Below are 26,396 nucleotides of genomic sequence, written 5' to 3' on the forward strand. Positions count from 1 at the left end.
TGCTCATACTTTTATATACCACCCTGCTCAAGAAACACCTGTCTGACAGGGTGAGAAGTGAGAGGAAACTTGGTCGTACTGCTCTGGGGAGCTTTGGTGGAAGGAGGGAGCCATCCGCACTGCAGGTCTCCCTTGCCCAGTGAGGACACTGTTGCTGCCTCTGTGACCTGCTGCTCCTTTGTCTGGGCCTAAAGCAGGCCCAGCTCTTGACTTCTGTACATTTAGGACCTGGTTTATAAATATGTAGCCTATATATATTAGCAAGCTCCAGCATCCCTCCACTCACATTTATGATCTGCAACTGCTGTTGTGGAAGTGTTTGGAAGAAACCCTCTTTCCCACTTTCCCACTTTTGTGCAGAAGAGGTAGATACCCTGTTATCCTTTGTAACAGGAGAGGAACAGAGTACAGGTGACGTAGCAGAACCGTCCCTGTGCAGAAGGTCTCTGCTTTTGTCTGCTGTAATGAGTGGCTGATGGAGTTATGCACTCACACTAAGAAATTCCTTTGTTGTTTGTGCTGAGGGACTTTTCTGTGTTGATAATGTGTGGAGCATTTGATTTCCTTTTTAATTTATCAGCAGGGACACTTGTTGCTTCTTCCATCCTTTCCCAGCAGCTTAACCACAGCTTGATGGTGGGACTATTTGCAAAGATTATTTAAGAATTTTCAACTGGCCAAAGCTGAGCAGAGTTCTTACCTTGGCAGCTCTTTTACCAACTGCAGCCTGTACACAAGAGAAAAAGAGAGCTGCAACCTCGTATGTCCATGGGATGAGTTTTCTTTAGAGCTCTACTATGTGATTACCTCCACTGCAGACTAGAAATATTATTCATTCACTGCATCCTCTGCAGACACCAATGCTGAGACAGACAGAATTTAAAAAACTGAACATTTTGATGAGATGTTTCAGTTCAGTATCTAGTCACTTTGAATTTTGCTATTCTGACATTTGCAATACATTGGAAGAAACAGACATACTTCCTGTTCCTTTCTGATTTAAGATCATTAAATAAATTACTAGAAAGAGCTATTAATACCAGTAAATGAAAAGCAGATAATGTAAATAGGAAAAACAAATCAGATCCATCTCTCTAGTAAGTATTCTGGAGATAAAGGTGGTTTGGGAAGATAACACAAGTATGAGAAGTAAGATGCAACACACAGAATTATTCCAGACAAACTCAGATCAGAGTCCACAACTCCTGTACTCAGATATTTTGTATTATATTTGTTCTGAAGAGACTTCAAACTGAAATGAGGTATGAATTTAAAAGGATACGAAATCCTATCTGATGTGAAAGTGAAAGTGAATTGTTTGGCCACATGTCTCTACTGAAGGTGGCTGCTCTGGCAACCCTGTCACTGATCTGGGTAGTTCAGGCACAGATAAGCGCACTGAGCAGAGTGCAGGCTAATCACCTGAGTGTTTATTCAGCTTCTTGGATTTTCTTTCCTCATTGTTAGTCTGCTACTGATACCTGAGTTAATGATTTTACAGCAATGCTTCCCTCAGCAGAGAAGTCCATACCCTGTCTTATGACCCAAAGTGCCAAACTTTATTTACTCATGCATTGCCAACAGCGGTGTTTGGGTACCACAGCCATGCCTGGGGACACCATAAACAGTGAGAGTCTTCTTGGTCCTGTTCCAGCCCAAAATCAGGTGCTAGAAGAGGTGTTTGCTTGTCTCCTTTCTCTGCATTACCAGCCCTACTGGCTGGCAGTGCTTGTTGTGGCCCACTTACTTCCTTCCCTAGATGTGACCCTGCGGCTTTCAGCCACTCCTTCCTCCTCCATCCGCCTGCTGCCAGGTGCTTTCCTTGGGATGTGGATAAGCACCCAGACAGAGCCGTCTCCCTAAACCCAAAGGGGATAGCTGGCATCTTGCATGCTACAGGCTCAGCCAAACCTATGGAAAAACCTTTCCTAACTTTTCTGCTTATGACCCAGGTTGCAGATGCTTTCATCTTTTGCTCCTCTAGACAATACTTCAGTATAATAAATCTCTATAACAATTGATTTATGAACATTACAACTTAACTGGTAACATTATTGTAAAAATAGCAGTATCTGGGTTTGGGAATTGTGAGTTCTCAATGGTTTCCTTCCATAGAGGTAGAGGCTTTTAAAAATTGGCATATCTGGCAAGAGTCAAGCCCCTGACATCCTCCACAGGCAAGCCCTTGTTGTGAATTTAAGGAGATTCCAGCTCCAGGTCTCCCTGGTGCTGTGGGTTGTTATTTTTGTGGTTTCGTTTTTTTTTTTGAGTTTTATGGTGCTGAGGGACATGGAGGGCCTGGTGGTAGAGTGAATGTGGGTGCAGAAACTGGGAAGACCCAGCAGCGTGCCCTGGACCCAGGCCTTTGCTCTGGGGCCTGCTGAGGCGGGCGTTTTGCCTCACGAAAAGGGCCGGGGTGAGCCCAGGGGTCCTGTGGCAGCGGGTGCAGCGGCAGCCTGTCGGCGGGGTGTGCTCGGGGGGCCGGGGCACCCCAAGATCCGACCCAGGCTGGGTCTGGGCCTTGGTGCCGGGGCCCCGCAGGCCGGAGGGAACGCGGGGCCCGGCTGCAAAAAGCCGCAGGGCGCAGCCGGCGTCTCCTCTTCGCCCGGCCTCCATGTCAGGCGCGCATAAAGAACCATGTCACGCTTCAGCTGGGGAAGGAAGGGCCGGGAGGGACGGGAGCCGCTCTCTGCTCTCCTCTTTTCATAGAAACCGATCTGTGTACCTAGAAAATAACAGGAAGGGAAAGCGCGGGGGGGAGGCGGGAGGGGATAAGAAGATCCTGTTTTCGGTCGCTGCCCGAGGAGTAATTCGGAGGAGACGGCTCCATCTTCCCGGGGCCGCGGCGGCTGCGGCGGGGATGGAGCGGGCGGCGTAAGGCGGCTCCGCACGGGGGGGCCGCGGGCAGCGCTGCCGCGGGGTGAGGGCTCCCCGGCCGCCCCCGCCCGGCCAGGAGCCCCGCCGCCAGCCGGCTCCCTGCTAGCGGGGGCTGCTGGGGTTGTGTCCAAGGCCTCCCCCTCCTCCCCCGCGTACACACTCACGCTCACACTCACACACACTCACACACACACACACACACCCCATCTCCTCCCGCCGCCGCCGCCGCCGCCGGAGGAGGAGGAGGAGGAGGAGGAGGAGAGGGATCGGGGATTGCCCGCGGCCCGGCCCCGTGCCCGGGCGCATCGCACCCCGCGGGGGCTTCGCCCGGCTGCCCCCGGGCGGCGTGTGCGGGGCGGGGGGTGCGGGAGGGAGGGAGGGAGGGAGGGGGGGGGACACGAACGGAGGCTCCCGCGGCGGCTCCCGATGGCTCGTCCGCGGCCCCGAGAATACAAGGCTGGAGACCTGGTGTTCGCCAAAATGAAGGGGTACCCGCACTGGCCGGCCCGGGTGAGTACCGCGGCGGGGGAGCCCGGCACCGACCCCCCCCGGTTCCCCCCCGGCCCGCCGCCGCCGCCCCCCTCGCCCTCCCGCGGGGCTGGCAGCGGCCGGGCCGCGGCGAGGCTCCGCCGGAGGCCCCGGCCCCGGCCCCCGCCGGGCGGGGGGCCGCGGTGCGAGCCCACCCCGCTATTATTGTGCATCTTTTCTTTGATCTGCAGATTTCTCCCCCGGCCCCCCGGGAGGAGGAGGAGGAGGAGGAGGAGGGAGGAGGAGGAGGAGGGAGAGAGAGAGAGGGAAGGAGGGAGGGAGGGGGGCGAGCGCGGGCTGTACCTGGATTGTTATCGCGGGGAGGAGGCTTTGGGAGCCGGCAGCCCTGCCTGCGTGACAGCGATGCTGTTTATTATACGCCCTCCCTCGCCCCGGCCCCCCGGATCCCCCGTGGGGCTGGGGGGCCCCCGCCGCCGCCCCGGGCCCGGCTCCGGCCTGGCCCGGGGACGGGGACGAGGCCTCGGGCCCGGCCTGGGTTAGGGTCCAGGGGACACGCGAGGGGAAGGGGCCGAGGCCTGCGGTCAGGGTGGCGGCGCCCTGTGGGGTGCCGGTGGGCTCGGGAGGCACGGCCTGCTGCCGGCAGGTTGGGTGAGGCGGGCGGCCTGCTGTGCCCACGGTGGGCGTCGCGCCCCGCGGCCCCCCGGCTGCCCCGCCGCACGCAGGGGTTTGGGTGCTGGGCCTCCAGCTCTGCCACTGGCTTGGTGCTGTCTTGCACCTCGTTGAGTTTCTCTCGTAGCCCTTTGTCATCTTTTATTTTACGCCGCTGTGATGTAACTGAGGTGGAAGAGCATCGCGGGCATTTGGCAGTCACATAAGCGCCCCATTGTATTTAAACATCCGTATTTGGTGCAGCCTCAATAATGCGGAGCAGAGCTTTCTCCAGGGGGGTCTGGTACCATGGCACGCTTACAGGGCCTGTCCCTTCCCTCCTTTTTGGTCACTATTGTGTAAACTCATTGCGTAACACGCGTTGTGTGAACTCATTAGCAGGCATCAAACAGTGGGAGTCTATTTGTTGTCTTCTCCAACCTTTCTGGGACAATTCCATGGCTCTTGATGCCTTCGTTTCCTAGTCAAGGAAAGTTTCTGTTGTTTCTAACCTGTAAGAGCATGAAGGTAATGGAGTGTTGTATGCAATGTGTACGAAAACAGAGAAGGGCAGGCTCAAGATAGACATCTAGCATTACCCTTCAGGAGAGAGCCCTGGGAGAACATGAGTGTAAGTGGTGGGCAGCGAATGGAAAGGCTCCCTGAGCGTAGCTGAGGAAGCACCAGCAGTGCTTCTAATATCAGTATCTTCTAACAGCAGATACTCTACAAGGAGTGAAGGCCAACACCACAGGCTTAAGCAAAGGTTGGTAAAGAAATAGTGAGAGGGTGCTAAATATCTAGAAGCATGTAAATAAGGTGATGCATTCAATTATTTTGGCAGAGCAGACTAAAATTAGCATGCAGAAGGACAAACTTAATCAACACCGGGTTGTAGTTTTGTTATTCTATCATTGTCCAGGTTGCTGGATATACTACCTAAAAATGGCAATTTATGTCAGCAGAATAGCGTGATCCACTGAAAATTGACTTCTTTCTTACCTCTGTTATGGTTTAATTTACTGTGAAAATTTTAATGGGAACAGTTGAGACCATAACCACGTGGAAGCATGTTAATCTCTTTCTTTTTTGAGCCTCTGAAAAACTCCCATTTGTTTACCTAGAAGCATAACAGGCCCTTTTGTTTTAATGACTTTTTTTTTCCTTTAAAAAAAAATCACTGTATGCTATGCAGCTGGTCATAGCCTTTGACTAGGTGTCTAAGTAGGTACGTGAATGACAATAATCTCCAAGAGAGTACATCTTCATTAGGAAAAAATAGGTGTGCTATTAACAGATCTTACTTCCTTTGTGCAGACTAACAGGATGTAAAGTTCAAGTGAAGACAAAGCAGTCTCTAGTTTTAACATGACTTAGCAAGCCGAGGTAGAAACTGTTGAGAGCCCAGAGTCAACCATCAGGCAGGAATGGAGCAGGCAGGCTGGGGGGTGTTGGTGCCGGGTTTTAGTTCACCTGAACATCGACAGGCACAATTCCAACATGCTCCTGCAGCATGTGGAGCAGTTACATACAACTTCGTGTTAGATCGGGCTGGTGTCTGCCTGGAGCTGCCTTACTTGTGAGAAATACTCTTTGTACTGTCTTTACTAGGACTCCACCTCATCTTTGTTGCCAGGTTTTGCCTGATGCACACTTCCTTAAGTGAAGGACAAACCTGATGAGGACAGTGATCTTCATTTTGTTTCCCACAAAACATTATGCTATACCTATGAGGAGAAAAGAATTGTTTGAGTTGAGTCAAGTCTGATATTCTGATTAATTGAATGCCTTTTATCCAGGGGATTAGCTTGTTTCCAAATCCTTGAGTGTTAGCTACCTACTTCTTCATTCATTATGCAATTAGCACGTTTGGTCTTTGTATCCTCATGTGAAAGTCGACATGTTTCATGCTAATATACTAGCTTAATAATACAACTAACAATACATTTAAATAGCAGTGTTATTGTCCTGCCACATGGCGCTTTGCATGTCTGGGACCTTTGGCAGGAATTTGCTGTGCAGGGACAGGCTTCTTAAACTGTGTTTAATAAAGCTGAGAAGTGTTAAAGCAGGGCAGGAGGACTGCCTACCCTGTAATGAAGTGCACAGGCATTACTGGCTTGGCTCTGATTCAACTGCGTGTTTCCATGTGCACGGGTACTGTCATACAGAAAATCTCGCTCAGATCCCAGAAGCAGCACAGCTGCCTTAGTGCAGATCTGCCTCAATTACTCTCGTCTTTCAGTAGGTACAACGCTCGTGGGCCCAGCTGGCCAACGTGGCACAACACTGCACCTATATCCAGCAGAGGTGGCAATCTCTAGTCCTAGACCATTAGCTTCTCTTTGGAGTTATGTTGGTCTCACGATCATCAAGAACCAGGCCGATTTTCATGACTGTGGGAGAAGAGAGAGAAACCTTAAAGGAAGTGGCCAGATAGCAATGATTGATACGCAGAGGGACTGGTGAAAAATTTTATCTAATAATTGATGGTGCGTTATGGCAGTCAAACTGCATTTCGAGTTTCTTTATGAGTCAGTCTAGCATTAATTTGAAAAGGATCGAATTTGCCACACTTAGCCAAAATGGTAATGGCCAGTAAATGTTATCTTTACGTACCCTGATAAAGTAGAATTGGTGAATAAATGCACTGTCTTCAAAAGATGCTTTTAGATACTTGGTACATGAAAGATGTCACTTGGGTCTCACCACCTGGGAAGGCTGTTTTGTATTTTGGTATGTTTTCTGGGGCAAAGCCAAAATTTCCTTTAGCTTAACTGGAGGACCGTGAGTAGGTTTAGAGTTTAGGACCCAAGAATTATATTGAAACTTAATAGTAAGAGCAGATAAAATACTGGCAGCAGTTTACTTTAACAAGTTGTGTTTTTATTTTTATATGCACCTGATCAAAAATGCGGAATAAATGCCAACTGGCCAGGTCATCCCTTGCTGTAGTCCAACTGATAAGCAACTGTGTATCCAGAGTGCATGCAGAAATAGAAGGAAGGCTGCTATGGTAAAAATATAGGAAAAAAAGATTCAATTCATTGTACATTTCGTGAATGGTCTTTGCCTTTGAAGCACTAAATCCCTCTGTGTCTTAGCTCCCTGTTTTTATAGGACAAGTAACAGCACTTTTCCCTTTAAAAAGGTGTTGTGGAAACAAAAGCACTAACACTTAGGAGTTGCTTGGCTACTACTGCGATAGGAGTTCTGTTAGCACACATGGACAGAAAGACCTCTTTCTTCAGATACCCAGCTAATCTAGGATAGACGTCCTGGTGTATTGAGAAATTGCCCCTTGAATGGTCACTCAGATGAGATAAAAGGGGAAGACTGGTGGTAGATCCAGAAGGATCAATAATGGTGTTTGTTTTATGAGCGACCCTGAAAAAACAATAAGCACTTAGTTGCTGAAATTAGCTACTGATTTAAAAATAGGAAGGAAGCTGTTAATGCAGCTGTAGAGAGAGGAGGAAAAAGTCTGGAATGACCCCAATAAAATAAGAGCATGCCCAGGTAAATGGTTGATGCCATTGATGAACAGAAATCTAGGATCATGCAGATGGGGAGACAAGAACTAGGTTTGGATAAAGCCAGATAGTTTGTGTGGGGATGTTTAAGTTGATTTGGGACAATACAAAACAGATCCAAGCAGGTAAAACAGTGTATTTTAATGTAAAACACATGGATGTCTAAAGCTGGTTAGACCATTTCATGCTGGGAGGAGAACACATCCTTTAAAGTGACAGTGGCATGCCAGATACTTTGAAGGTGCATTTAGTGTCTTGTGAGTATAAATTTCCTGTTTTCCGGACTCCTGCTCTTGTGTTCCTCTTGTCCAGTGCCCTTATTTCTGCTTTGAATTAACACCTACCTGAACTCCGGATTTGCTAGGTACCTGGCAGTCCTTGTATTTGAACATCACTATTATAAAGCATCTGCCAGTTGCGATGACAGAGTGGCATTTGAGGCACTTTAATATATTGGAGTTTTAAATGGGTATGAAATTTTGAGTTTATTGCTTGTAGTGATACATAGTAAATGCTGCCATTTTAACAGGAGCTAATGTCTGCGGCAGGCTCAGCATCATAAATGTAAGGATGATTACATGATAAGTCTTAGCTGAGTGAGTCTTCAGTATTGTTTGACTGTGCCACCCCCCTACAGCAAGATGTGAAAGTTAGGTACCTTAAAGTAAGAGCTAAAGTAATCTAAGGGAAGGGCTTAAAACTAAGCTCATGCTTACAGACTTCGGTAGACTAAAGCATAAAAAGATAAGGCTAATAATACTATAGTGTTACTGTTCATTACAGTATTAAAGAATATTAAAAGTAATTATTGCTACGGAGTGACAGAATTCCAGAAGACTTTTAATGTCAGTAGAAAATTTGTAAAAATGTATTTTAGACACTTACACACAGGCATTTTAGTAAATAAACCTTTGTTCTCCAGGTCAGTGAAGTGGATGAAGCTTGTGGGTTGATTGTGGTGAAGCTCTCAGTGTAGGACCAAGGCCCGTGCTCCCACAGCCAGGAACAACTCTGGTCAGTTGTAATTGCAAGTATGGCAGATTGGAAATATTAAACTCTCAAACACATCATAGAAGAAAGACTCTACTCTACATTTTAAGTGTTTGATATTTAAAACAGACCATTTGTTTTCTTATTAGTATAAGGATAAGGGAAGGTAGGTTTTCCCTGGCAGGGTTTATCTTTTTTGGCAAAGAATGACAGACAAAAATCAGATCAGATCCAGAAAACTTCAAAGGGTCCATCAGAAATAGACAACAGATCTTTCTCTGTGTTTTTCTGCCAAAACCCAGTCTTTTGAGTTTTTCTCCTTGGCCATTTGGGACCTGTCCAGTCCTTCACCATGTGCTTTTCTCCTTTTTCCCCTTTTGGTTGCTCTGTTTTATGACATCACTTTTGCTGTGTTACTAAATATGAGTCTCCTGTGACTTCTCCTTTACCAATTCTGAGCTTCTTCCTGCTCTCTCCCGCTTTAATTATGTACCTCACTCATACATCACCCCTTAGAGATCTGCAAGCAATTTTTCAGGCAGGTCTCTGAGATGAGACATGATGTGCTGATCACTGCAAAGGTCTGTCATAACCAAGGAACTAATTCTGAGATTGTTGGCTGCTTCACACAGCACTCCCATGAATTCGGTGGAGGTGCATCTGAAAAGAGACATTTAAGGCCGGGAGTTCTTTATGGAATTGCTTTTTGCTTTCTAAGCCTTCTGCACCAGGTTGAAACATGTTGCTTAGATAACTTGAGCTTAAACTTTTATTTGCAAATATCTGGTCGTATTTAGAGAAGGTGTGAGTGCCTTTTCAGTGACTTCACCAGCTCATTGGGTACTGTTTCCTTCATTTCCTAAAACAAAAATAACAAGGAGCGAAGTGTGAATTCTCCTATTGTTTGGAAGGTGAGGAACCTCAGCAGCTGATGTTCTTTATCCGTGCTCTTGTGTTCTGCTGTAAGTGTGACTTGAAAACAGATTTCACCTGAGGTTTGTAGCTTAGAGTGGAATAGTTTTTATACAGAAAATTGAATCGTAACTTATACTAAAACCTTTCCAGTTGCGCTTGCTTGGCAAACGAACCATTTTGGGGCCAAGGTGTTCTATGTTTGATGTTATCGCAGACAAGAATATTTGGGAGAACTTTAAAATCAGTTCTTTAAATCTCTCTTTTTTAATTAGTTTAAATAACTATCCCCAAATGTGCAAGTCTGTTCTTTTTGTGTAAATGACAATAGAGGAATATATTTTCTCCTGCAGCGTCATGTTTTACAAGCCCAAATGAAGCTAGCCCAGAAGGAGGACAGTTGACTCAGAAGTTTTGAGGCATTAAGCATGTAAAGATTTTCATACCCATTCCGTGCAGGCTTTGTGTTAGATGTTTTTCTTGCCATTCCAAAGCTACCGAATAGATCTCATCAAGTAACCTCATGGAAATCACTGGATAGACACACGCTTTGTCTGAAGGGAAGGTGCCCCTTTCAGTCAAATCTGTAGCCTGTCAGGTCAATCTGCATGTTCTTACTGTTAGTTTCCATTACATATATTAATTGACAGATCTCTTCTGTTTGTTATTGTGTTAAAGAACCTGTTAGGAGACCCAGCTGGAGTGAAGCACAGGCAGCAAAACAAAGGCTGAGTTTTCAGTCTTAACTCTTTCCTGATTTCTCTATCCTAATATTGAATTGACGTTAGTTTTCTTGCATTTAGGGTAATAAAAATGTTCCAAGCAAGTGATTGCTGTCAGTAAGTATCTACAATTGTCATCTGAGGATAGATGAAATGATTTCCTGATAATGCTGGAAAAGTGATGACAATGTAGAGATCTTTCACATTTGAACTGTTTGCAACGGTGTTGTCTGAGCAGTAAAGACCTTCCCACTGTATGCTTGAGAGGCATAAGGAGAAGGAGTCTGCCTGAGGCCTCTCAGTAATACTGTAATTCAAGTGATAAATATAGCAACAAACACTGGAAAGTAGCCTGCATGGAGCAGGCAGGAAGAGGATGTGGAGCCAGCTTTCTAAAGGTGTCAGGAGTTAGCTGAACGTCAGTGCTTTGCTCTATCTTTAGGTACCTTAGTGCTTTTCAAGTCTGCCCCTGTGTCATCTGTGTCTCCTACCTCTAGATACCACGGGTATCCGTGTACGTGTGTGCCTGCACGTAGCTGTTCTGTGCGTATGTATACACACCGGGATGCACACGAGGGATGCTTAAAACATAGGAGTAACACGTTGCTGTGGTAGCACACCACTTGATTCTGGACTCCAGTAGAGGCAGCATCAGCAGAGAAGGGCCCGGTAGTTTGGCCGAAGCACAGTAGGAACAACTAGAATAAACAGTTATTTAAAAGATTCCAAAAAATATTTGGCAGACAAGTGAGTATCATGAAGTAAAGCTTTTAAAACTTAAAGAAGGAAATGGATCCTTGCTTCCTCCTCTGGGGAAGGTCCCTGCATTACTGGCTTTGCACTTCTGAGATTGTTTCGTTCTTTTGTGTAACAGCCAGTTCTAAACCTGATACAGAAATTGGAAATAAATTACAGTTTCACTTCCAGTTCTTCGTTCTTCTACTTGGACTCTTTGACAAGACGGTCTTGATAATAAATATTTTTACCTAAAGAATATATAAGACCTGCCTATTTCATTTCATTTCATTTCATTTCATTTCATTTCATTTCATTTCATTTCATTTCATTTCATTTCATTTCATTTCATTGTTCTAGAAAACAAAAGGAAGGTAAGATAGTTGATTAAATAGTACAGCATCTTAACAAAAGAATGAACTTCCCATGTTATGATATTGTTCCTGTTGCTCTGTTCTGAAGTTCCCCATCCTTCAAATGGTCCCAGTTCAATCCAAATGGTACCTTCCACATCACTGCTGCTCTGAAAAGACACATAAAGTTCTCGAATTTTAGCAAGGTTTAATCCCCATCTCCTGGCCTTTTGTAAACCCCTGCTGAAATCTGAAAGTGCCTTTAGAGTCAACATAAAAGGAGGAGAGATTGTACTGTGCTCTGAGAAGCACAAAGCCCAGAGTTAGAAGGGACAGGTGTCCAGAGAGTTTGGTGTCTGCCTTAGAAAAATACATTTAAATCTCTTTCAGTTTTCCATCAGCAGACTGAAAGGATAATTAACATACATCTGTAGCCCTGAAAATGCAAACTGGAAACAACTGTTTATTTTGCCTTGCAGCAAAGTGTAAAAAACCTAGAGAGGCTGTTTGCCAGCTCTAGTTTGGCTGTTTGAATAGAAGGCATCATGTAACAAAAGAGGAAAAACAGAGCAAGGAATGTCATACGCCAAAGAATTTCTTTAAGACGATCAGTTAACAAAGCATCCTACATCCAGCAGAGTAAGTGGGGCTAGGGAGGAGGGAAAAGATTCCAGACTGTGTAGGAACCTTGCAGGATCACTGGTGTCACTGATGTCAGCTAGAAAACAGCGTGTAAGTCTTGAGAGTCAATGATTTTGTACTTGTCAGGCTCGGAAAGCACCTACCTGTGAAGCAACGTGTAGCAGAGGTAAACCCGTGCAGAGGCAGTGAGTAGAAGTAAGTCTGGGAGAGCTCAAGACACAATTGCGCAGTAATGCAAACCATTTCTGGGAATCAATCCCATATCAAATTGGATTATAAAATGTATAAATAAAGTATATATTGAAACTTGATAATAATTTAGGGAGTGACCTTACAGAGATATGTAGCATATAGGCTGGAGATGCAATCTAGGTGGGAGAAGCAGGAAAGTGCAAATGGAGGAGCAAATGCTATGGTTGCAAAGAACAGTTGTGGGGTTACGGTCCTTCCCCTGATGTGCTTGTGCATTCTGCATAGAAAGTCATTGGATTCAGGCAGCTCTTTTTTGCCGTTTTCTCTCAGCACTGTGAATCTTACATAGCACAGTGTTCAAGCCTCCCTGAAAGGGATCCTGTGAGCCAACCCCGTCTGTATTCTGGAGGACAGGGTGTCTTCCTCAGCTGCTGTCTCCTCAGCCTGAGAAAAACAGACAAATCAGGAATCCAGGTTTCGGCCCCTGGCTGTTGCCCAAGTCCCTAACCTATTGTTTGGTAACCAGGAGGCAGTTCTTCCAGCTCCGCCTCCACCTATCCTTTGGGAAAACTTTCACCGCTGGGCACTTAGGGTTTGTCTTTCCTATGGCAGATATCAGTGTCTTCCGTGGGGAGGAAGGGAAGAAAGCCCTGATCAAGTGGCATTTAAATTAGCACATGTGTCACAGGTTCGCCATCCTGACAGAGCAGCCTAAGATGATGCCGGAAGGCAGAGCTCTGTGCCTCAAAAGGAGCCTTGCATCCTTCCCCTTCTCGAGGAGTTTTGCCTTCGGGTCCCACTGCTGGTGCAGAGGCCACCCAAGGGCAATGGGTGAGGGGTCCCTGACCAGCAGGGGCAGAGGGGTGGGCTTTGCACCTCCCGGCAGAGGCGAGGCTGCCCATGCGTGGCCTTTCTTCCTTGGGAGACCATTTATTATTAATCACTGTATGTAAATCAAGCCTTCCAGCCCCATTGATTGGTTTCACGCTGCGCTGACGTAAACGTGTGCGTTTTCATGAGCTTCCTGCAACTGCTGAGCAGCCCTCGCGGCGGTCCCGCACGGGGCCGAGCGGTTTTCCTGGGTGCAGTCACACCACGTGAGGGCTGTCTGCCAGCCCCCTGGCAGGATGTGTGTTTGCATGTGGGGATTTCTGCATATTGCCTCGACCTTTGCAGCACGTCGGCTGTTCGAGTGCAACTTGTGGTCCACTGTTGGCTTCCTGTAGTATTGCTGCTTCCAGCTTTCTCTCTCTTACGTTGCCAATCCTTTCTTCCCAGATGTGTTAGCTTTTTCCTTTTGCAAACTAAATTTTGGGTTACTTGCGGCTCGTATTTCTCACAGACCTAGGGCTCTGTGAGTCATTTATCATATCCGTTTTGCCGCCGCTGGTTTCAGCGGAGTGACTGCATGTTTATCCACACACGCACAGGAGCACAGGAGAGTACCTTGGTCTCAATGCTTGCAAAGGCTCCCGGCGTGCTGTCCTGCGACGCCTCTTCCAGAGCACGGCAGGCGTTAGGTGAGGCAGATCCGGACAAGGAATACAACCCAAGCAAGGCGTCTCGTGCCAGGCACTGTGCCATGCTGTGGTGGCATCTTGTGTCATTGTTTGCTTAAACTAATCACTTGCTCGTTGGGTTTCAGCCCAGATATCCTTCTTGCCATCTGAGCCAACGTACATTAGTATTTCTACAAGGATTTCTTGAAGCACAGCTATCTGGGATGCAGTGAGGAGTGCTCATTCAGGGTTATTCCATTATTGTGGAAGCGTTTGCGAGATGCAGGTCCCTGGGATGTTAGCACCGTACCGATAGCACTACGTCCCCTTACCCACCGGCAGGCTCCTGCTGGGCATCCCGAGTGTTTGAAGCCCAGTCAGATCCAGCTGCAGGGCTGGAGGCTTACTGCCCTGGTTGTTACAGCAGAGCGGAAGGAAGATCATGCCTTTGCCATCAGTTTGCTCTCTAAAGACCATGTCCCAAAGCAAGCGAACGAGTTTAACTGCATAAAGATTCCTTGATTTCAGTAAAACCGCTTACATCTGTGGTGCCCTGCCTGTAGAAACACAAAGTAGGACCGTAGCCTGAGGGAGAAGGCAGGCGTTCATCTTAAAAAAGTTAAAAAATAAAAGATGACATTCCATACTGCAGTGCCTCTCCAAATACCAGGGCTTTTGAAGGATATTAGCGGTGCAGCGAACTCAACAGATAATTCTTTTCGTATGGTGTCTGGATCAGGTGACTCACACATGTTCACATTTTCAGGTACTCGCTGTTGCTGCTTATTATCAGGAGTTATTTTTCAAAATCTTCCTCTTCTGCAAACTTTATTTTTCTTTGTCACAGTCAGTATTTGTATAACAGCCTTTAGAAGAAGGTAGCATAAAGTTATTAAGCCTCGTGGCTAGAATTTTAATGTCTGTGATGATTTATCACTGGTAATAAGCCTGTCCTGTCTGTTAATATTTTGTTTTCTCTGTGTTTGTTTGAGAGACACTGCTTTGGAGCTTTTCATTGCTGTTAAGAGAGCAGGTCAGTTTTCTGAGCAGGTTTTTTTGAATTGGTGCTTCTGGTAAAATGACAAAGATTCCATGTTAAAAGATGAACGCAGGTTAGAGAAGACGCAGTTGTCAGACAGGGCTCTTCAGCATTAAAACGCTGTGAGTGCTTTCTCCTTGTCTTCTGCAAGATGCTTTGTGCCATCTCCCGCCTTACGAATGAGTGGATTCACCTGTGTGTATAATTGCTGCGCTATTGTGCTGGATGGGATCTGATCATACAAAGGCAAAGACTTTGTTTATGGTGCCAACTGCGTGCCCAGCTATGCTTCCAGGATCAGCTCCTAGCTGTTAAGTTTTTAGAAGCCCATAATAATAAAGATTTTAGTGGCAATATGTTAAGAAGAACGCCAGCTTCTTCAGTAGGTGTGGGAGCAAGGGGACCAATTTTTTAACAAGAAGCTTTTACTTTTTCAAAACATTTGCTGCTAGATGAAGATGTTAGTTTACTTCTTTGTCAAAAGTCAGCAATACACTTGACCTGGTGTAGTAACAGGGGTGTCAGAGTCATCTCTACAGCCAAAAGTTTGCTGTCTGCATGACAGATTTTATTGAAAAGGGCTGCCATCATGCGCGGTGCCTGTGAGATTGAGCTGGGGATCTTCAGGATTAAAAGCATGAGCAGTGCGAGCTAAAACTCTTTGGCTGTGAAAGATGGTTTGGACATGTCACGTGTCATCACCAATGCTTTAAAAAGTGAAAGCAAGCGATACCTAAAATTAAAATGTTGAATACCAGCCTGAAAGCCTTATGACTGTATTTCACTGATTTGTATGAGGTGTATGTAAACACAGTACCTGGATCCCAGGATAAATCTGTGTGTTTAGTGTTCCCTAATGCCCTCCCCAGTTCCAGATATGTGTCTCATTAACCAAGTTCTCTTCTCTGTGTAATTGCCTTTTCCTAGTTATTTGCACAAGATGAGTCAGAATAATACGCTGTTTCTTTACAGCTGCTTTATAAAACAAAATGCTAACCTGATGTAAAACATGGATTTTTTTTGCTGAGCTGCCAATGGAGAGTGCTAAGCTTCCTTGCTCAGTATGGATGCTATTCCTGATTTAGAGGTAAAGAGTGTTTTAAAAATTTAGTATTAATGTATGCGGGAAAACAGCTATTACCGTTCCACACATGCAATTTGCCCCTGACAGCCTGTATCCTTTAAAAATCACTGCTCCTTTAAAATTAATCCTCTGGTTGCCCCTCAAAGTCAGTTACAGAAATGAGACAGAGTAATGGCCAGAAGCCCTGGTGGTGTTTGGAGAAGGAAAGTAAGAGAAAATCAGAAGCTTTTGGAAGCAAGCAGATTTCTGGAGTAAACTTTGTAACTTCCATAGTACAACTGCTCCTGAGTCACTGGCTTTTGTAGGTAACTCGTGTTCACAGAAACACCATATTCTGAGAAGTCATTTAAAGGTAACACAAAATACTGACACGTACCTCATACACAAATTCAAGTTAACTTACTGGATAGAAAGAGAGGATGTTCCAAAGTAAGTCTTAAACCTACAAGTATGTAAACATGTATGCAAATTCAAGCCCATAATTAATAAGTAGAGATTAAAATCTAAATCAAAGAGAGTACTCGCGTGCTTAAAACTCGTATTTAGGGTTTCTGATGTGAAATTGTTAAGTAAGCGTATTTTTTAAAATAATGGGCATGCCACCCTACAAGTCTGGTCACTACCATACTGATACATCCCACTTGTCTCTGATGTTAATGCCACTTACAGCTCAAAAAAAATACATCTTTTTGTCTTTCACGTTTTCGTTATTGCATTTGAGTGATCTTTTTCTAATCTGGCTTAGCAATTAGGATTTAAATTCCTAGGTCCATATGTACATATGGGAGTGCTTCAAATATTTTAATGCAAAGAGTTTCATTCCTGTAGGCTGCTGCTTGAGGGTTGTTTTGGTTTGGTTTGTTTTTTGAGGAAAATGTTCATTTTGATAAACAAGGTTGTTAATTTTTTAGGGAGTATCTAAGTAAATATAAGCAACATTACATTTTTGGTTGAATCTAAATGAAGGCTAAATGAAAACTGTCATTCTGAGGTTTTGGAAGCAGAAAAAACAGGCAGGTGGGAAGGAGTATGACTTGGCTTGGAAAAGCTCATTCCTAACTCTCTCTAGGCAGACAGATTAAAATTCCTGAGAGTTTAACCTAGACTGAGGGACTTTGCAGAGAGGGTATTTGACACCGTAATGACAGCAGAATCAAAGCAAGCCCAGTAAAAATACCAAGTTTGGGCCTGACTGCTGCACAGAGACCACTGTGACTGCATGAATCTCTTCTTCAAAAAAAAATCCCAGTTGTTTCAGTGACCCAGCCGACCCAGGCAGAAGTTGCGTGTTAGTTAGCAAAACAGGCTGCTAGTTTCATCGGTTGGCTTGCACCATAGATGGGGCTAAGGCTGGGGGTTAATGACGACAATTATTCACAGACAGTTGTTCAGTTTATAGCAACCCAAGGCTTTCTACAAATGCCGAGCTCTTCTGCAGGTATGAATTTGCAGTTTGTCAGCGGAGTAAACAGGAAATCCTGACTTTGAATGAAAAATTATTGCAAGTCACTCTATTTCGTTGGCTCTGCAATTAGATTTCATGGTTTCTCGTTCTCCCTAGACGGAGCACATGTTGTTGTACATGTGATTTGCGTCACAACAAAATAATTGGCCTGGGTGCTGATGATATTTGGTGATTATTACTCATCCCATAGCGCCAAAATCTGGATTTAGACCTTTGTGCTGCTGAGGAGTCACAGTCTGAATGCAGTTGTTCAGTGATAAGGAGCATTTTGGTCCCCTGATATAATCCTTAGCTGCAAGTAGGGCTAACAAAACAGGTCACAGAGTACACAAGCAGGAGGTTTTTCTGTTCCCAAAGGCCCAGCTTAATGGTTGCAGCCTCCAAAGTGTCAAACTTGGAACCTCCCTAGAAGGAGCCTTCTAGCTGCAGCAAGTGAAGCAGCAAGTGAAGCAGGTCGTTCCCTTCTGCGCCTCGGATCTTTGTGTCCACCTTTCGTAAACTGAAGGTTCGCACCTGCAGTCTCCATCGATCAGATTTCCTTACTCACAACAATTCTAGCTGCAAGCCATTGTGTCAACAGGCTTTGTGTACTTTGTGGGAAGCTGGTCCAAATCCTGCAGAACAGCTCTTGGTGTTCTTCGGCCTGGAAGTTTTGTGCTGTTCCAATTTTTTCAACTGACTTTTTAGGGAAGTAAATTGCATTGGAAGAGAAATAGTAAATTAAGCCAGCCAAGTCTGGAGATTGCAGTCTTCCAGAAATTTGCTTACCTTTTGGCTTTAAGTGTGTCAATATAAGAACCAGCAACACTTCTTTTAATAACAGCTTGAGCAGTGAAGAATGGATCTTCGGATATGTGAAGCAGATGAGCCTTGAGTATAAAAACTGGTTGTGTGTATTTGACCAAACGTCAGTGTCCCAGGCAGGCTGCATCTGACTGAAAAGATTTTGATGAAGTCAACTGGCCAAAACATTCTATCGCATGAATACAACATGTTTCCTGAAAAACAAAAACCATCAATGAAAGAGTAAAATTCCAGTGTAAAAATTGAAAGGCCCCAAAATATTCATCAGTCTTTCATGTTCTTGTACCATTCATCCCCTCTTTCTAACAGATCTGATATGACAGGTGGCAGGATTCATCCGAGCACTTTGCGGAGGAAAATGGTATGATTTTAGTGTCCCTTTGGCTTACAAGAAGAGAGTGGCAAGAGAGAAATATGGTGTTTGTGAATGTGCAGTCCCTAAAATTTCTCATGTGTTGATGTCTTGACTGTTTAATCAGTGTTTATTTGCTGTATGCCTTCCAAACACATTTTTGTATGTGCATTTCTTGCACACTTTTAATATTTCAAGACAAAAATATTTGTAGTAAGATGATAAAGTAGGATAACCAAATTTTGTCATCAGAAGGTGCTTTAATTTGGTGTTAGTGCGCTCACTGTGGTTTGCTCAGGTGGATGTACATTGCAAACAGTATTTTGATACCCGAGGAATAATTTACTTAAAGAAGTAAACACAAAATGCCTCAGAGCTGGCAATATTTGTTGAAAAGGAACAACCTCTCACCACCTATCCACAAATAAAAAAGTAATTTTGTGATCCATGAAACTTAAGAAGATTATTTTTCTCTGGCTTGCCTTTATGTGGATTCCCTGTTGTCTAGTGTTGCGGTTAAGCTTGCATTGCAAGCTGTCTCTCAGCATATGGGCTACTGGTCTGTCCATCTTTGGATGGACAGCTTGTTTATCACAAAACATGAGGAAACTTAATACCTCTGGTCTTTCTTCTTTTGTCTGATGTGGCAAAATGAGCTGACGTGTTCCTAAGTTACTGCAGGTGAGAGTTTGACTGAAAATAGTGTGATCACATCCTATCCTTTCCTTACGAAACAGCCTGGAAAAAAAAATCCTAATACTAGCACTATTGCTTCACTGAAAGTGGCAGGGAAACATTTCATTTGGAGAAAATGGAGCAGTTTTGCAACAGTCCAGCTTTGGTGTGTGGTTACTGACTGGGAGGATTGCAGCTTGATAACCTGAAATCTTCATCCGACAAAGCTGAAAGTGTTTGTTATTAGTAATACCTGGCTTTTCATCTCTGGACTTCATCTGCTTTATAGGAGGAACTGTACCATCGTCCCCATTTGTAAAATGAGAGTGAAGGAGGTGCAGTGATGTGGCCAAGGGCAGCCCAGAGGCCAGTGGCAGAGGCAGCTCCCCAGTCCCCTCCTCTGGCACCCTTCTGTCCCAGCCATTCAAGCTGACAGAGGGCTCGAATCACATGAATAGGCTGGTTATCTACAAAGTCATGCATATAGATACTAGTCATGCGGAACTAAGCTTTGGCCCCATTTTCATAGTGAAGATGAAAGCAGCTCTGCAGAAAGTGTATTTCAACTTTCTGTCTTAAAAAATATGCTGCTAATTAGGGATGTAAAGGGGCTGAACTCAGCTGCAGGACTGCTGATCTTTCCTAGTGAGACATTGCCTGCCAGCATTGTTTGGACTCCAACTAACCCTTCATTGTCTTCTATCTCGATGAGGTCCTGAGCATGCACAGGAAAAAAGGATTGATGTCTTTATATTGTCATTTCTGGCTGTCTGCAGGATACCCTTCAGCCATTTTCAGCAGTGCTCAAAAGTATGCTCTGCTGTTTTTAATCTTGTTTTGCTTTTTGTTTTTGCTGGTGGCACTCTTCCATGCCCAGAGACTTTTTTAATTTTTACTTTTGTAGCCGTGCAATTCCACCTTATTAAGTTGGATTCCGCTTCTAGTCTCACCCTTCACAGAGTTATCTTTTTTAATGGGTGAAAAAGTGCATATGCCAGCATTCCACACCAGGAGTTCTAGTGTATGATGTACATCAGGGAAAGAGTTGTGCTCTGCTTCAAATATCTCGTAGTCCTGATAAATGAGAGTGAAATTCTGCAGTCTCCAACCAGCTTTAGTTGGATTGTTGTTCAATTTAAGTACTACAGGATCTGAGTCACAGTTTTTAGGTTGGAGAAGGTTGGATTATTTTTTTTTTCATTTTAGGATCCTCTGGGGAAAAAAATTAATATTTCACATTTTTGTAGAGCCGTATTTTAAACAATGGTTTAGGAAAGATACTGCCGTACTGCTAACTCCCAGTAGCACTAGCTATTAAAAAGTATATTAAATCCACGTGAATAAAAATGACACGTTATAGAAAAGCAAAATACCCTATTTTAATAATGTATTTTGAAGAGTATTGCTTTTATCCATTTAGAGCTGTGCTAATAAGCTAACTGCAGAAGATCAAGCTGCTTGCATGTGTTGGGCAATAATAAGCAACTTGAACCACTTTCCAGCAAAAATACTATAGGCCTTTGCTTGACTGCTGTGCAGCGACTCCAGGGATTTCAGGGGGAGATACAGATCTCTGCAATGCTTCTGTGTGCTTTTGCCAATCAAAGGCATTTACAGTATGTCAAAACAATCAGTGATTACTGCGCTGCAGTTTTAATTCCCTCCTTTTGCAAAATAAAAGGACTTGTTCTTGTGGTTTTAGTGCCCACATAAGCATCTCTGCATGCTGAAGTAAAGCTTTCTTGTCTGTGCATGTGAAGCTGATAGGTATTTTTGCACAATATGTGGGTTTTTGTCAGTGTAGAATTGTGTTGGAGCATAATGGAGCAAGGTCTGGGAACTGCTGTGGTCCGAAAGCCACCCCGATAGCCTGGAAGTCCTGCTTCTGAACAGCAGCACACCCGCAGCACAGAGGTTGTGTGCTAGCCGTACAACATGACACCTGCTGTCCCTCCAAGTGGAAGGAGATGGATGCATCTGGGATGCCCTTCAGCTGCGGCGGGCAGCGCTGCCCTTGTTGTGACTGCTGCGGTAACGTAAACCTCCGCAGAAAGCTGCTTGCCGTAGACAAACAGAGACTAGGCTTGCCGTTTCTCTCTGCACGTCTCCGAGAGACATGTTTCCCATTTTGCGGGGAATGTAGAGCTCTGCAGAGCAGAACACCCAGGAGGGGGTGCAGCCTCCTCTGCTTCTGCACCAGCCCTCCCAGGGAGCTCCTCCGCCTGCCTGGAAAACGCTGCCTTATCCCACAGGCAGGCACGGGGATGATTTGTGCTTCTGGGAGCCCCCGTTTTTCTCGGAGGGCAGCTCCGCGCTGCCTTCCTTGCAGGGCTACAGATCTGCAGCCCCAGCCCGACCCACCCAGCCAGCGCCTCGCTCCGCAGGCTCCCTCGCCTCAGCACAGCCACTATGGGAGGAAGGGGCTGCAGTACGAGGGCTGCCAAACCCAACCCCGGGAGAACCAGTTGGAGACACTACCTGAGAAGTCAGCAATTGCTCAGCACCACTGAGAGCAAAATATTCATGCTGCTTTTTACATGCTAGCCTGTAAACTGCAATGTAAGTAGGCAGATTTCTTGCTTCCCCATCGGTAGTCCCTAGCAACACCGTTTGATAAAGCCCTGCTCTCGTTTGAGAGGTCCAGGCTGAATTTTCTGTTCAGCATTCCTGACCCTAGAAGCCTGGCATTTGTTTACTGAAAAAAAAAAAAAAAAAAAAAAGCACAGTTACGTCTTTAAAGCTCTGCTGCTCGGTTGGCAAACAAATGCTGGGAAGTGCAGCTCTGCTGAGGTTGTGCAAAAAGAAAGCAATTGTTATTCATTAAGCAGATGACAGCAATGGGAGTAAAGGGGATAAAACTCGAAATCTGAAACCACCTGCTTTAATTTTAGCCATAATTGAAGCGGCTGCCCATGATGTTGCTGATGCACGTATCAGATTTGCACGCCATGCACTGCTCTCCCTGATTTCTGTGGCAGCAAGCTCCAGCCCACTGTCTGCTCTGCTTCAGGAGGGGATGAATCTCCTGTTTGATTGCAGGTTATAACGGGCACTTTAGAATCTGTTTGTTTCCTTCCAGGAGCAAAATGCAGTAGCAGTCTGGCTCTCCGATAGACAGATGCTTTAGTCATTAGTGAGGTTTCTGTGACTACAACACTGTGCCCTAGTATGGGTGCACTTATCTCTTTTGTTCCTGGTTCGAACCAGTGATGCTTTCCTCGCTCTTGTGCTCACGCGCCAGCTCCCTTTCTCTCCCTCCCTCCCTCTCTGCCTTTGATCTTGCTGATATGGGGAAAAATATCGGATCCAAATCTTCAGCATATTTAACCAAAACATATTGTAGGACGGGAATAATTTGTGACCGAGTACAGCAGCAGGGGGCTGCAGTATGGTTGCTTGTACTGCTTGCTTTCCATTACTGCAAAACAGCAGCAATCATCAAGGAGTGCTGGGGTTGTTCTGCAGCTAAATAAGCACTTAGAGCCTCGGCGTTCATGGAGGGCTAAAGTGGTTTTGCTGGGAATGGATGGGGTGTGCAAAGCTCGCTTCTCCTGGTCTCTAATGCAGGGATTCTGGCGAAACAGGCAAAAAGAGAAGAGATCTTTCCTAATGGCAGAAAGGGTCTCATCCTTCCCTAAATACCCTAGAGTTCTTGCCACAGATTTAAAATGCTATAAGATAACATTGTCGCTTCATATTTTGACCTCATTATAATACTAAAGACATAAGCCTGAGAGCTGGGGAGCTCGCAGCAAAATCAGCAAAGGCAGGACAAGTCTCGACCTCAGCTGCACAGTGCAACGTTAGAGTGGGAGCATTATCAGCCTATCCTTGAGCTGTTTAGTGCAGATTTATACTGCATGTGTTTGTATGTCTATGCCAACTTTCAAAAGCTATGAAAAGCTTTTTTATGGTTTCCTGCGATGATACATAGTCAAGGGGGATACTCGGATGAATAAAGAAATATGCCACAAAATGGGGAGCAGGTGAGCTGCGTGACAGATGCCTGTGCTGTCCTTTACTGTGTTTGGTGCTGCTCCTTAGCTAGTGGTCAGAGTTGCTGGGAATATGACATGGGGCTTAACTGCACTTGGGACGTTGCTTAGGAGAAGATCCTCACTGCTTTGGAGCGTAGCACGTTGTGCGATCTAAGATCCCCCTTCCCTTCTGGTCAGCATTCCCTGCTAAGCATGTCTTCATTCCTCCGCATTACTGATCATTTACAGCTGTTAGCTTTATTTCATGAGAAATTCTTAAAGGGCTGAGACAGTAACTGGACTGCGCTGTTCTGTAATGCAGCCCAGAGCTGGCTCCATATTTCAAGCAACCAAATGAGATTCTCAGTCTAGTCCCAGCAGACATTGTTTGTCTCGGTCACAGGAGTCCACATTTTTCTGGGATCTCGTCTCTCTTTGGACATCATCCTTGTCATAATGAAGGGGAAGACAGCTATGGCATTCAGACAGTTGAGGTGTATTACCCCAGTACTTGGTAAACTGCCAGCATAGCCTTTGTTCGTCCAAAATGTAGATACTTCCAGCTTTAAGCAAGCATATGTTGTATTATAGAGTGGGATGCATTATCTCCCTGATTTGCTATCAGCTTGTAAAGTGAGCTGCAGTGTTTTCCCCTTCATACTTTCTTTCACCATTACAGTCTAATACCTGTATTTAAATCATGAATTACTGAGCCAATAATCACATTGTGGGCACTTACTTAAAAACAAATAGTGAATGTCAGAAAATAATGAGTTCTGGGAAAATATCTTTGGCACTCTTTCCCCTGGATACTCCTGGTGATGAAGAGGACCCCGAACAGCTTGTCGTGTTGTTCCTGTTCCTGCTTACACACAGCTGAACTGAAACCGAATGCAAGCCTCCATCTTCCACCAGTGTGTATCTTCCCTTTATATGCTTATAAATTCTCCTTTTATTTATTAATTCATTGGCTTTGTTACATGAAAGGTGTGTAGCTGCCTTGTCCACAAGGCACGGATCGTCTCCTGCAGCCCATGCCAGCACAGTGACATGGCCCCGCCACCCACTGCTGGGTGGCAGCTGCTGCACTCCTGGGTCATGCCTCAGGAAAGGGACAGGGGATGGTCTGGGTGTGCTTGTACAGCCCCCGATTTAGGCATAACTCAGAGAATAGTCTGCCTAGGCACTAGGCACCCATTTCTTTCGCAGAAAGGAGGCCTGTGATGCTCCAAATGTGTCTCTGTTTCAACTGTCCCCTACTGGCGTCCTTTCAGCAAGTCCAAACGGACTTGAATTGGTATCAGAGCTCATGCTCCTTTGAGAGCTACGTAGCCAGCAGATGCTTTACAGTGAAAGAGAACATCCTTTGAAAACAATCTGGTGTTTATTAATCAACAAGAATTCAGTGTTTGGGGTCCTTTGGCAGGAAGAGAGAAGGAAAGCACATGTGGGCCTGGCCTCCTGAGTGAAAACATGCAGGTTGCCTCTCCTTGCTGCACTGAAGAGCAGATTTCTTATAGCACTGGTATGTCAGCACCTAGCTTTCAATTCCAGTGACATTTGGCAGGATTCAATGTGCTTATGTTGAGACCGAGTTGCCTGAGAGGCAGCAAGCCATTCACCTGCTCTCCGGTGTTGCCCTGTAGTTGTCTGGATTCATTAGGCTCTCTTTTCTTAGTCAGAGAGTTCTCTGGACACTTAGTTTTAGACGCCCACGTATGCTCCAAAGTGCCATTTTTGGTAAGGCAGGCATTCAGAGCTTATGTAAAGCTGCTCTGTGTTTCTGGTTGATGTGGGCAGGCACCTGGGCTCCGTTACTCTGTCACAGAAGACTGAAATGGGTATGGACAAGACCGAGCGCTGGGCCTACCTGGGCCTTGTGATCAGTGCCCTTGCTCAAAGGCACAAGTCTAGAGTCCAGGCACTTCTGAGCCGGGGGCATTGTCCCAGTCCCAGTTCCTTGCTGTTTCTCAGGAGAGCATCCTTGCCACCCTTCCCTTAGCTGCTGTGCAGCCGTATCTTGAGAAATACGAGGACAGGGAGAAAACTTGAAAGAAGAGGTGGAGCACACAGCGAAAATGGTGGCCTAAAGCAGTTGTTAGGACACGCCAGGGGAAGGAGAGTGCCAGACTCTCCTCCTGGTGTGCGTTACACATTTTACATTGGGTAACACCACGACCACCAGGAAGCACCAGTGTGAGCTGGTCTGGTTTTCCTGCTCCGGAGTCTCAGAGATGCCATCTGTTCCCCATTTATTACAGAAGTTATTTAGGTGGCCATGTGAGACAGACAGCGTTACCCTCTGGGCTTCGGTGCCTTTGATGAGGCAGTATCCAAGTTTAACACTTAAATTAAGCGGGCTTGATTTTATTGCCTTCATGTGTTATAATGGCCATGAAATGAAATCAACAAAACTTCTTGTCTGCTCGTTGGTCTTCTGGTGTCTCCCTGAAGTGTTTCTGTCATATGCTGACATTTGTTGATACTAAGTATGCTGAGCGGCCTGCCTGAAAACCAACAGCCGTCTCCCCTTCCCACCCCTGCACACAGGGGTCCCCCCGGGGATGCGGGGTACCTGTTCCAGCGCTCCCGTGGCTTGGCGGGGATTCTGGGATGAGGGGCACCACATTTGTAGTAATCTTGTGTCCATTTCTGTCCTACAGATTGATGAACTCCCTGAAGGAGCTGTGAAGCCTCCAGCAAATAAATACCCCATCTTCTTTTTCGGGACTCATGAAACGTAAGTGAATGAACACAATCTTTGAAACGTCTTCTTCCACTTCAGCTAATGTCATCTCCACAGATTTTATTGTAACAAATCCTACCTGAAGCCACTGGGAGACTAGAGAGAGGTCCTACGAGCCTAGCTTATTTGTGTTAACATACAAGAGTGAAACCTGAAAATAGGCATGAATGCTGCTGTGTGGATGTTATACCATGGTCTAAGGATAAATAATAATCAGTTTCTGTGTTTCTTGTAAAGTGTTGGCATAAATTTGTTACAGGATCACGTGAACTGAGATGCAGGGACAAAACTTTTATACTTGGGTATACATAATAGCAGAGACCAGCCTGTTGTATTCGGGCATGTTTGGGTTCTTGTCCTGTGTGAGAACTCGTTTAGTAGTTGGTAAAATGAAAGGAAGCAGACCCCGGAGTCTCACGCAAGCCTCACATAGCTTTGAAATGTATGCATTCCTTTGAGATTTGTGCTGGGGATATTGTAGGCTAGAGCTCTCAGAAGTGATGGAAGAACAGAGCTGGCTGACCTCGTAGGGAGAGAAGGGATCAGAACAGACAGGGTAAGTAAGTTAGGTCTCATAGTAATTGCTACAAAGTACAGACTTTCAACATTACAATTTAACCAGCCTCTAGTCTATTTGAAATTGTGTCTGAGCTAGTTTTTGA

At 45.4% G+C, this 26,396-nt stretch overlaps 1 protein-coding gene and 1 long non-coding RNA gene across 2 annotated transcripts in view; one reads left to right on the forward strand and one right to left on the reverse strand.

The window, feature by feature from the left end:
* The window catches only part of LOC310905087, a 61,087-nt gene extending 35,444 nt beyond the window's left edge, over positions 1-25,643 (reverse strand). Inside the window, exon 1 of the long non-coding RNA XR_014588776.1 lies at positions 3,709-25,643. This is a non-coding gene — a long non-coding RNA (uncharacterized lncRNA). The remainder of the gene's footprint in view (positions 1-3,708) is intronic.
* Positions 2,796-26,396, forward strand: part of HDGFL3 (HDGF like 3) — a 37,985-nt gene continuing 14,384 nt past the window's right edge. Inside the window, exons 1-2 of the mRNA XM_083850682.1 lie at positions 2,796-3,387; positions 25,652-25,728. Coding sequence (XP_083706808.1) covers positions 3,304-3,387; positions 25,652-25,728 — 161 coding nt within the window. The 5' untranslated portion in view covers positions 2,796-3,303. The remainder of the gene's footprint in view (positions 3,388-25,651; positions 25,729-26,396) is intronic.

Source organism: Anser anser (genome assembly GCF_964211835.1).
Source record: "Anser anser genome assembly, chromosome: 10".
NCBI lineage: Eukaryota > Metazoa > Chordata > Aves > Anseriformes > Anatidae > Anser > Anser anser.